The sequence below is a fragment of the Gymnoscopelus microlampas genome (genome assembly GCF_963454915.1).
Source record: "Gymnoscopelus microlampas genome assembly, chromosome: 21".
Taxonomy (NCBI): domain Eukaryota; kingdom Metazoa; phylum Chordata; class Actinopteri; order Myctophiformes; family Myctophidae; genus Gymnoscopelus; species Gymnoscopelus microlampas.
The window spans coordinates 46,509,872-46,522,945 of record NC_139958.1 but is presented as its reverse complement, the minus strand read 5'-3'; the positions used below and the strand labels follow the sequence as shown (position 1 = coordinate 46,522,945).

The window sequence follows — 13,074 nt, the reverse complement described above, 5'->3', positions numbered from 1 at the left end:
CTCTTCTCAAGGCTGGCGATCCTTGTGATGTAAACAATTACAGGCCCATTTCTAACCTTTCCACCTTGGCAAAGATCTTAGAGGGCCAAGTATCAAATCAGGTAAAGGTTTTTCTTGATTCATACTCTATTTTGAACCCCATGCAGTCAGGTTTTAGAGCAAAACATAGCACTGTAACGGCATGCCTTAATGTTATCGACGACATCAGGGCAGCCCTGGGTAAGAAATCTTTTTGTGCGGCCTTATTCATTGATTTGAGTAAGGCCTTCGATACCGTGGATCCTCACGTACTGCTCAAGGTCCTTTCTAAAGCTGGTTTTTGCCAAAATGTGCTTGGTTGGTTCAAAAACTATTTAGTTGGCCGCACACAGTGTGTCAAATTTGGTGATACCATTTCTGATTCCATCACCCTTGAGAAAGGAGTCCCCCAAGGTTCCATTCTTGGTCCATTGCTTTTTCTTTTGTATGTCAATCATATTTGTAGTCAATCTAAGCATTGTAAGTATCATATGTATGCCGATGACACAATTCTGTACTCTTGTGCTCCTTCTTTTGATGTAGCAGTGTCAAACTTGGCCTCAGATTTTGTCTCATTGCAGCATGAATTGGTAAATAGCAAATTGCTATTAAACGGCCAAAAAACCAAGGCCATGCTATTTACTCCAAATAGAGCTGACATTATCCCCCCAAATATCACCACCTTGGAAGGAGTAACCATCGAATGGGTGGTGCTTTACAAATATCTGGGAATTTGGTTGGATAACAAGTTAAACTTCAATCATCACATTGAAGCGTTGATTAAGAAGTTAAAATTCACAGTAAGCTTCTTTTATAGAATGAAGTCCTGTTTTTCTTTTGCTTCAAGGAAAAGGCTGGTCACTGGCCTGTTTATGTCGCAACTCGACTACGGCGACATTGTGTATCGATTCGCCTGTCCCTCAATATTGGGTAGACTTGATCCCCTTTATCATGCTGCGTTGAGGTTCATTACCAGCTCCACCTATAGGACACATCATTGTATTCTGTATTCCCTAGTAGGGTGGTCCTCCTTAGCATCTCGCAGGTTGCTACATTGGTACACTTTTATATATAAAGCCATTCTTGGAAATTCCCCCTCGTACATTTGTTCAAAATTTAATCTTGTCCAAAATTCGCTCAACCTCAGATCGAATGCCTGGATGCGCTATGTCGTACCCACTACTAAATCTGAGGCAGGGAAAAAAACCCTTGCGTTTTTTGGGCCTTGGTCGTGGAACGATCTACAGACCAGATTAAAATTGGCTTCATTGATCCCTCTAGTGTCTTTTAAGAGGATTGCCATGGGCACATTCTCCAACCATTGCTCCTGCTTTGACAAGTAGCAATTGCTGTGATCTTAGTCTTATATTAGTTTATTAGTTTTATGATGTATTGTTGTTATTAGTATTTTAAATAGTCTGTATTGGTGCTATTGGTAGTAGGTCTTTGGTATTACGGATGTCATGTTTGTCTTTGTTTTGTTATGTCCTGTATTGTCGTTACTGGCAGAGCTGTGTAACATTTTATTTGCCTCTTCTCTTGGCCAGGGCACACTTGTAAAAGAGACACTAGTCTCAATGTGATTTCTCTGGTGAAATAAAGGTTAAATAAAAAAAAATAAAAAAAAATAAAAATAAAACTTGAGTTTTGGCATATACCACCATCTTGCCTTTGTTGCGTCCCTATACCCAGTGTCGTAACAACGCTCTACCTCCTGACGCTCTACCCGCCCCGACAACAAGCCAAGCAAAGTACTCTACACGGAATTATGTGGCAATTGCCAAACAAACTAATGCAGGGGTCTTCAACAGGGGGTCCGGGACCCCTAGGGGGTCCTCAGAGTTACTACAGGGGGTCCGCCAAATCTTTGTGTGATATGATGTTTTTTTTTACCTTAACCACTTGAACCCTAGCATCTCTTTTCTGAGGAGAACTTTGCTGCGAGGCGTTGTGAGCTTGTAGATCGGCTATTTTTAGCGGTGCCAACCGCTCTACACTTGACTTTGTCTCCGTGTCCGTCGTCCGTCGTATGAGCCTGGGATGAGCACGGCAAAGAAGCAAACAGCTATAACTTCAGTTTGCAGCATGCCACCAAGTCCAAATTTGGTATGTGGACTTAGACCACCAATAGGGACGAGCATGAATTGATGACGTTATCAAAGAGGGGTCCAGGGACCCCCAGCGCCCGTATGAGCACGGGATGAGCACGGGATTTTAAACAGCTATAACTCCAGTTTGCAGCATGCCACCAAGTCCACATTTGGTATGTGGACTTAGACCACCAATAGGCACAAGCATGAATTGATGAAGTTATCAAAGAGGGGTCCAGGGACCCCCAGCGCCCGTATGAGCACGGGATGAGCACGGGATTTTAAACAGCTATAACTCCAGTTTGCAGCATGCCACCAAGTCCACATTTGGTATGTGGACTTAGACCACCAATAGGGACCAGCATGAATTGCTGAAGCCCCGCCCCCTCTGTCTTCCCATTGGCTGGCCTTCAAACAGCCATAACTCAAGTTCGCAGCATGCTATGGAGTACAAATTTTGTACATGGACTAAAGCCAGCAATAGGGACTAACTGTCATTACTTAAGCCCCGCCACCTCTGTCTGCCCATTGGCTGGGCTTTAAACAGCCATCATTCCAGTTTGCAGCATGCTACCAAGTACAAATTTGGTAAGTGGACTCAGACCACCAATGGGGACGAACTGAAATGAGTTAAGGCCCGCCCAAAAGGCACCGCTTCCTTCACACTGTGATTTTTGGCAAAGAGGTGTTTGGTGTAGAGGGAAAAAAGAGCAGACCAAGTAAACAAAAAAAGTTAAATCTGAAACACAATTTTATACAATATAGAGGGGGTCCCTGCTTCATCTATCTCTCAGCTAGGGGGTCCTTGGCCTGAAAACGTTGAAGACCCCCGAACTAATGCATCAATGGAAAAAAGGGTGATCAGAACAAACAGACACCACAGTCATGGTCTTACACCAAAACACATACATCAGCATAAATCAGCAATCCTGTCTAGCATCAGGGTCCAGATCTCTGCAGTGTTCTCAGCGCTGCCATTGGTTACTGGTTACCTTTTCCCATTCAGTAACGCCGTAATAGTTACTGTGATTTAAATGGGTGCGTTACTGCGTTACATTATGTGATCCAACTGAACTGTCTCCCCCCGCGGAGCTGCCTGCCTGTCATCTAACATACGCAAATATAGGTATTGTCCTCTCACAGTACCATGAAAAAGTGAAAGTGGACAGAGAGGAGTGATGATTGGTTAACGTGGGGTAAAATTTCAGGCTAAGCCAATCAGAGACAGAGTTTGGGCGGGTCTTGCCTCTAAAAATACACAGACACACAAACGCTTGCTAACACACACACACACACACACACACACACACACACACACACACACACACACACACACACACACACACACACACACACACACACACACGCGCGCCAACACACACACACACACACACACACACACACACACACACACACACACACACACACACACACACACACACACAGACACACACACACACACACACACACACACACACACACACACACACACACACACACACACACACACACACACACACACACACTTGAGTCCGATGTTCCTGCACTTCATTTCTACTGCCAGAAGTGGTTCCCCTCCTTTCTCTGCTGTGTACGAGACTAGGGCAATGTATTTCTACATTGTGGTATTTCAAAAAATGCGAGTCCTTATTCCAGCAGTATTTGACAGCAGATCATGAGGTCATTTGAATGTAAATGTACATTTATACACATTAGAATTTCGTACCATCTCCATCAATGTCGTTGTCACATGTGTCTCCTGCTCCGTTTCCATCGGCGTCTTTCTGGCTGCTGTTGGGGACGTTTGGACAGTTGTCACACGCGTCACCGTACGAGTCTGTGTCCGAGTTCTGTTGGTCTCTGTTGGGGACCAGACGACAGTTGTCCTGCCCGGACACAAAGAGAAACCCCCTGGTTATGCAGCCAGATGTAGAATATCATGGTACAGTATGTGCATTATATTAGGGCTGTCAACATTACAGTATTATCTTGGGATGATTCGTTTATGGAATGAATGCATTCAAATTTGATATCAGGTGCGGTTCTTCTAGCAGGTGAGTTCATTTGTGACAGAGTCACTAAAAACAAAATTGCAGACTTCAAAACTGGTAAGGCTGCTCTAGACTAGAGTGAGAGACACCCATGGTGGGCACAACACTAGAGGCAGCTCCTCCCTATATTTGGCACAAACATATGGGGAACATGCATTCTACTATGCTGCCACCAAAGTGTGGAATGCCCTACTACCAACAGCCATGACACTTTTCGATTCCCCAACCAAATTCAAATCTGACCTAGAAACATGGCTGCCCCCACAATATCATTGGACTTAGATACATTGATCCCCCACTAGCTTGCCCCCAGAGAGCAAACCCCCCATACATTTTGTGTTATCCTTTTAGCATAGTGTTTTCACTTAACTGCCGTATTATTTTCAAAGTCCTAATAAAAGTATTCAATCAAACCAAAACAGAGCGGCTCCGTTACTGCCTGTCTGAAACCAGCCCAGTTTTACAGTACTGTATTGATGTCACACGCAGACGCACGCACACCGTGCTTTCTACTGTAAGTAAGCTAGTTGATAAACGTCAATAATGCTGCTTTCCTAAATCGGTACAACCAATGGTGCACACCTTGGTTTTTATATTTCTCCTAATGAAGACATGTCATATTTACATATCTGCCCATATCTTCCCACAACAATATGCAGAGAACATGGGCCTATTGTAGGCATATTTAGAAATGGGCAGCTAAACAGTGATTCATTTGATTTTGACGGCCCTAAAAACACAATGCATCAAATGTGAATTATCACATAATTGTTGCTCTCGGGTGGAAACCTCATATGTAAACACATTTTTTGGCAGGATTCAAATTCAAACATAGCAAAACTAGCCGATCTACAAGCTCAAAATGTGTCGCATTGTAACACATTTTGAGATTGTAGATCTGCTATTTTTGATACTTTTGTGTGACACTGAATTCATTTGCTAGCCTGGAATCCAGACTGAATCGTTCAGTTTAGGTGACTTTCTTTATCACTTTGTTAAGTTGTGACAGTGGTGAACGTACCTCCACGTTCTTGATGCCATCTCCATCAGCGTCCTCGTCACACTGGTCCCCAACACCATCCCCATCCGCGTCCTCCTGGCCCGAGTTAGGGGTGTTCACACAGTTATCCTGCACACGCACGCACGCACGCACGCACGCACGCACGCACACACACACACACACACACACACACACACACACACACACACACACACACACACACACACACACACACACACACACACACACACACACACACACACGTAGTCCATGTATATTAACCCTATATGGGCTACATAAAAATTTCTAATCTACAAGCTCACAATGTGACGCATTGTGAGCTTGCATATCGGCTATTTTTAGTGCGTGACACGGCACACAACCAAGTAGAACTCAGGCTTAAGTAGATACTCACAGCTCTACAGTGGATGTCATTATCTATGCAGGGCAGGGCGGAGTCTGGGTATCCATCGATGTCCGAGTCCAGGCCGCAGGTGTTCCCGTTCCCCGCCCATCCAACGTTACACTGACACATGAAAGAGCATCCATCTTAAGATCTATTTCTACACGTGCAACGACAAGCTAACGAGACCTAACGACAAGCTAATGACAATCTGACAACCTGATAAGAGGAGATAACAAGCTAACAACAAGCAAACCACGCCAACATGATCTTCAGGCTAAGATGTTGTTAGCGGGAAGATATGTTCGCAGTGTTGGAAAAAGCACTCACGTTTTTTATTTTTGTACTTGAGTAAAAGTATCAATACCACAATGTGATTTTCTTTTTCCTTCAAAATTTGACATTTTAAGAAAATAAGTATCCTTGGTATTTGTTTATAGAGAGTTTAGGTGAGTTTAGCCGGTTAAATTGAATGTATATTGATCATAGACATATCCCTGTATTTGATTATAGGGGTTCAGTTGAGTTTACCAGATTTAACTTCCTACTGCTTCTTACTTATTGCAATCCTGACATCACAAAACTTCAGATTTGCAGATTTAGCCATTCAAACACCCCAACAACCATATTTCTTGTTTGTGAGAATATCAAATCAGAACATTAAGTAGTTTTCTTTCCCAACTTATATTACTTACTTATATGAATAATAATTTAAAATTATCTGTTGCCCTGCTTTTAAATATTGGAACACCAGTAGATGGTGAAAATTTGAAGGGGCTCTAACCCAACAGGAAACATAAGCCAAGACAGACCAGACCAGACCAGACAAGACAGACAGACAGACAGACAGACAGACAGACAAATTCTAACCCGACAGGAAATGTCTCCGGTGCGTTCCAGGTCACAGTGAGCGTTGAGGTCACATGGGTTGACCCCCAGCGCTGCACAGGAGCGACGCAGAGAGCAGCCCATGCTCTGGTTCCCATGGTAACCCTCCTTACACTCACCACACCTGTACCAACCCTGCATAGGAAGAAGTACTTAAAGGAGCGCTTCACCAATTTTCAACCTATCTTCATATAAATAGTTCTGCACTAATGCTGAGTGTTCGAAATGTTACTTGAGTAAAAGTACAAAAGTATTGGCATCGAAATATACTTAAAGTACCAAAAGTAAGAGTACTAAAATGTTTGAAAATAGCGGATCTACAAGCTCACAACGTGTCGCTTGTAGATCGGTTTGTAGATCGCTATTCTCAAATAGCCGAGGTATAAAATAGAGCTGAAGTGGTTAATGTATGTTTTATAATGTAATAATTTACATCTGCAAAGTAACTAGTAACTAAAGTTTTCAAATAATTGTAGTAGAGTAAAGGTATAATTTTTGCCTCTGAGATGTAATGGAGTAGAAGTAAAAGTACAGAAAAATGGAAATACTCCAAGTAAAAATACCTAAACATTGGTACAGTACTTGGGCACGTGTAATCAGTTACTTTACACCACTGTCAGTAGGTATCGGTTAACACATTGACTGCCGGGAATTAATTAATTAATTCATCCACCACCGCCAGCGTTTTTACTCATCTTCCGAGACCCACATCATTTTTTTTTTTCAAAGAAAATGTAAACAACAGATGTCTGGGGTGGAGGACGAGGGTCTCTTCCATCATCTGGAAAAGAAAAATTGTAACCACGATCTTCTGTTCTTTTATTTGGTGGAACGTAGAATAATAGTAATAGTAATAGTAATAATCATAATCATAATAATAGCAGCACTAACCTCTGTGTTGATACAAACAGAGTTGGGAACACAGCTACTAGATGAGTCAGCACACTCATCTACATCTGTACAAAGCTGCACACATCAACAACAACAAGGGTTAAAGTCACAATAAATATATCTATACATTACATGACATTGCACTACATTACATTACATTGTGTGTGTGTTTGTGTGTGTGTGTGTGTGTGTGTGTGTGTGTGTGTGTGTGTGTGTGTGTGTGTGTGTGTGTGTGTGTGTGTGTGTGTGTGTGTGTGTGTGTGTGTCCGTTAGAGATGCACAGATGGGCTCTGACGTCACCCACACATTAATCATCCATCCATCATTATATTATCCTATTTATAAAACGAAAAACTGAACAAAAACTAAGCCTTAAAAAAAAATAATAATAATAATAATCATAATCATAACTAAACTAGCAAATCAACTAATTGTAAACATGAAGTAAAATAATAATAATATATTCATATTAATAATACTAATAATTAATGAAAAATGCAAAGCTATAATAAACTTGGTGATGTGGTGTGTGATTCCTACCTGATGGTGTTTTTTGGCAAAGTCCACTCCAGTCCCACTGAGGGGGGGTCCAGTGTAGCCTACGGGACAGGGCTCACACCTGAACCCCCTGGCTGTGTTCACACACCCCTCTGCTCTGAAGCATGGCTGAGCCAGTTCACACTGTACCCACCCACCCACACACACACACACACACACACACACACACACACACACACACACACACACACACACACACACACACACACACACACACACACACACACACACACACACATATATATATTTAATAATATATTTATGTCCACATAAGGGATAAAATCTTGGACAATTACCCAAACACCCCTCAGGGGTACACATAACAGCGTCTTCACTATATTTGGCAGCTACCAATAATACAAGAGATTGCACAGAATTTTGCAAGCTGTAGCTGCACACACACACACACACACACACACACACACACACACACACACACACACACACACACACACACACACACACACACACACACACACAAACACACCCCCCAGGGTTTCCGCTAGACATTTCTTGGCCCGGCCACCTTGATCGAAAGGATTATATTTTACCAGCCAAAGAATACATTTATCGGCCATAGCATAATTAACGTCCCATGCATGTGTGCAGATGCATGCACCCAACTGATCATTACATCTCGTTACGTTAGCGCTGCGCTTCTTTCCACTTTGTCATAGATGCAAACTATTTTTTATAGTTAACTAAATAATATCTATCTGCTCCGTCATGCAGAGATTGCCAAAGTGAATTAAAGTGGCCGTGAGTGAACTGCTGCGCAACGGCGTACATCGCACAGTATAAACAAATTAATATATGTTTTGGGCTTTACCTCTCATTCAACCTTGATATGCAAAACCTACAGCTTTTGTTTTGTTTTGTTAATGTTATACATGAATGATGGCGCAAGGGAGGTTGATTACTTGCCTTAGTTGCCTGCGATGTGTCACCAACTTTTACCACTTTATCCATTGCAGACAGACAGTCGCTTGCTTGTATAATATCCACGACCCATACGAGTTCATTCTGGTTTTGACTGGTTTTATAATCGTCAATTGAGTCCGGCTTGGTTCAGATTCTATCACTTCGGGACCCCGGTTCTGTCGAGCGAACCACTGTACGCAGCGTTGATTAGGTGACGCAGCTGTGTAAAGCTTAATTTGTGCTTTGCCGTATGGCGGTGTTGTTGCGTATCGAAAATATCAGACAAGCTCACAACGCGGTGCGTTGCGACGTGTTGTGAGCTTGTAGGTCTGATATTTTTAACGCGCAACACCATGGTACGAAGAATAGGCTGATCTATCAGATAACTGCAGCGCACTTTCTGTGAGACACACAGCAGCAGCGGCTGTCGGGAATGAACGGAATCATGATAAAAACTCTAAATGATTATGATGGGTTTTAATGGTTGTACCACTTTATCTAAATAATAATATTAATAATAGGCTTAAATGATAAAATGGCCTATTAACAGCATTTTCCCAACCGGCCACGGTGGCCGGTGATGTTTATAATTAACGTCCAATTAAACATTTTATCGGTCAATGGCCAATAAATACCGTTTTTTCTCCAAGTGTATGAGACCCCACTGCGTCTTTTAGCGCAATCCGCGGGTTGATTGCTGTGAAAAAAAATATTCTATAATTTTTCAAAGGTGAGTGAAAACACTCAAAAACTAATGTTTTTTAATGGCACTGAAAGAGTTAATGTCGGATTAATGTACATTCTTTAGATATTTTACTGTTAGATGAATGCTGGTGATTAACGGTGTAAAGTCAGCGTACCTCATCAATGTCGTGGCAGTGCGTTCCGTTACCCATAAGGCCATGGGGGCAGGGTCCACAGTTGTATCCTGGGTACTCCCGTGTCTCTGTGCAGGACACACCCTTATAGCAGGGGTTGGGATCACAGCGAGACTGAGGCTCATGAAACCCTTAAGACACAAGACATGTTGTTTGACACAGTGTTCATTTAGTCGACTAAAACTATGACGAAAACGTTCGTCGTCTACCTTTTTTCACTGACAAAAACTAAATAAAAACTAAGCTATGATGACTAAAACTATGACTTAATAGTGTGACTGGGCATACAGCAGATTTGGATTCAGCACCCCTTACTACCCATAAAAAAACATGTATTCCCTAATTTAACCCGATTTGCCTTCAGCACTTTAAACAAGCACATTTTCTGAAATAGAGGATATGCGTGTGACATCATCATCAAACCCGGAAGTTATGCAGGAATGCCTACTGAGTGTCAAAAAAATACTTTCTGGCCTTGACAGCCCATGCATCCAAACAGAAAAGTCATATCTGATTGCATTAAACAACATTAAACAATGTTAAACTCATTTTGCATGTTTCTTTGCCACTCGATTTGCCACTCGATGTGCCATTCACTTTAAGCATGCGCATATCCTCTATTCTGCCTAGACTACTATGGAGAAGAGATCCAGTAGAACTAAGACTAAAGGTGGCATTGCACTACGAGATAATCAGGCTAAAAAACAACCCTCCCGAGTATCGGGGGAGCGTGCCCTACGCCAGCCTAGATCGGGGGCGAATCTCAGGCATAAATATCGTCTAGTGTGGGGGTTCAAAGATCCAATCTGAACCCTCCCGAGTTGCTCACAGGACGGTCGGGGCCACTCCGACCATTTTCAAAAATATTTGATATTTATCTGGATCGCTACTGATATGGAACACCTGCAGCGGGGGTCGGACCGAGAGAAATACAGCCGCTGTTCCAACAACGAAATGACACACACGTGCGCGCGCACACACACACACACACACACACACACACACACACACACACACACACACACACACACACACACATATACTTATTGCTGTGTTCGGGCAAGCCCGAGAATCTGGATAGAATCTTGATGATGCCCCGGATTTTTTTAAATTGTGCAGTGTGTGCATGTTTAAGATAATCTGATAAGAGAATCTTGAAAGATTATCTTGTAGTGTGTGATGATACCCGATTTCAAAATCGTTTAACCCATTAAGACCGGGGACGCATCTGTCATTTTACAAGCTCATAGCGCGGCACTGAGTGCCACGCTACGATCTTGTAGATCTGCTATTTTTGTAAAATCGTGAAAATGTGTGTAAATCTTTGAATATATATATATTTTTTAAAGCGTTAGGATTTAGATTTTTTTTTTTTAAATCTGCCTCAGGTCAAAATTATTACCATTATAATGTAATTATATGGGTAATTATAATAATAATAATAATAGAAAGACGTGAAAAACAAGCCCAAAGTCGCTTATAATAAGCAGACATGGCAACATAGACTCGCTGCGCAGCAGAGTCTGCTCGTCTACGGGCCGCTCTGCGGGGGGTCTCGAGGTGTAAACTGCTCTTCCCTGGGGGAGAGAGGGGGAGAGCGGTCAATTTAGCCGAAATATAACGGCTGGGATGGTATATATGGTATATATTTCATATTTAACGGAGATGATTTGAAACAAATATTTAGGAAAAGTCATGAAAGGGGAACTTACTCAGAGCTTCATGAGAGAAGATAATCCACTTTAAATTCTCAAAATCGGTCATATTGATGGCAAGTGTTAATGGGTTAAGACTGAAAAAGTCTTAGGGTCGGTTGCACCAAGTGGGATTAAATAAAGCTTAGTTTAGGGTTAATCAAAGATTTGTTGATCTAGGATTTATTTTAATTCGAGTTGTGTTGCACCACTTAATTTTAAGCATTGCTTAACAAATCTGTGATTTAAATCCTTAACCTGTGATTAAAACTTTAAACAGTGATTAAAACTTTAAACAGTGATTATTTCATGGATTAAACTTTGTTTTGTGTCCGCCATCTTGGATTTGCGCTGTAAATAAAAAGGAATACTTCTTCTCTTGAGCCAAATATCATTAGAATTACTTTTTTATTCACTTTTGAGATAATGTGGGCAGGCGTGTTATAAATATCTCCTGCAGCCAAAAATAATGGCTTTAACGAGACGCTCGCTATTATTCGCTTATTATCATAACATTCGACTGGGTTTAGACGGTCCCTTATTTTTCTTTGAGCTACTCTTTTGTTTTCATGAAGCCATCTGATATATGCTGCCATGTTTACATTTAAACCACCTGTACTGCAAGTTTAGAATTAATCCCTTACTGACATTTAAATTGGAGTTTAAAGTAGTGGTGCAACAGGATTAACATTAATCCAGGTTTACTGTGAAAATGAAAACCAAGATTAAAAGGATGGTTTAAAACTAAACCTGGTTAGTGGAAACTAGGTTTAAAGTTTGGTGCAACTGGATTAATAGATAAACCTTGATTTAAACCAGGTTAAAGCTTAATCCCTCTTGGTGCAACCGACCCTTAGTGTAAGGCCAGCTTAAGTCATTTTATGCTTGGCTGTGCACGGGTGTCGCGCTCCGGAAATAGCCGATCTACAAGCACACATCGCATCACAGACACGTTGTGAGCTTGTAGATCGGCTATTTTTGGCATACAAGTATACTGCTAAAAAAAATAAAGGGAACACTTTGATCCCTTAATTCTTTTGAGTTTTTTCATGAACTGTGTACATACTGCTAACAAAAAAACTCAAAAGAATTAAGGGATCAAAGTATTCCCTTTATTTTTTTGAGCAGTGTATAAAGCAGGCATTACGACGCCATCATGCCCCGCCGAAATACATTTTAGTCGACTAAATCAACTAGATTTAGCCGAACAAAATCTTATGATGTTTAATCAACTAAAACTAGACTAAAACTAAAACATTTCATATGACTTAAATGTGACTAAAACTAAATACATGTTTGCTGTCAAAATGAACACATTGACAGTGAGAAACTATTTTCACGAGACCTTCTTCAGGGCAGCCATAATGACATAAATAGTTGTGTGATTATTTGAGTGATCCCACTATAAATGTGCTAAAGCTATGTCCGTCTGTCTGTGCTCGAGATTAGGATTGTGAACATCTACACAGGAGTACATGTATACATGCATAATCATTTAAATCAGTGGTTCTCAAAGTGTGGTCTCCAGGGGTCTTTGAGGTCCCCAACAAAATGTGTTTAAATAGCATCGAAAACAGTTCAACTGCTTTAACTCTATATACATAGGATATTTGAAAATAGCAGATCTACAAGCTCACAACGTGACATATTGCATCACATAATATTGTTAGATGGGGGTCCGC

At 41.5% G+C, this 13,074-nt stretch overlaps 1 protein-coding gene across 1 annotated transcript in view; it reads right to left on the bottom strand.

The window, feature by feature from the left end:
• Positions 1–13,074, bottom strand: part of LOC311038041 (thrombospondin-3b-like) — a gene marked incomplete at its 5' end in the record, with an annotated part of 48,291 nt that overhangs the window by 20,281 nt on the left and 14,936 nt on the right. The window contains 7 exons of the mRNA XM_084047336.1: positions 3,835–3,994; positions 5,181–5,288; positions 5,575–5,685; positions 6,433–6,585; positions 7,342–7,416; positions 7,882–8,022; positions 9,681–9,829. Coding sequence (XP_083903462.1) covers positions 3,835–3,994; positions 5,181–5,288; positions 5,575–5,685; positions 6,433–6,585; positions 7,342–7,416; positions 7,882–8,022; positions 9,681–9,829 — 897 coding nt within the window. The remainder of the gene's footprint in view (positions 1–3,834; positions 3,995–5,180; positions 5,289–5,574; positions 5,686–6,432; positions 6,586–7,341; positions 7,417–7,881; positions 8,023–9,680; positions 9,830–13,074) is intronic.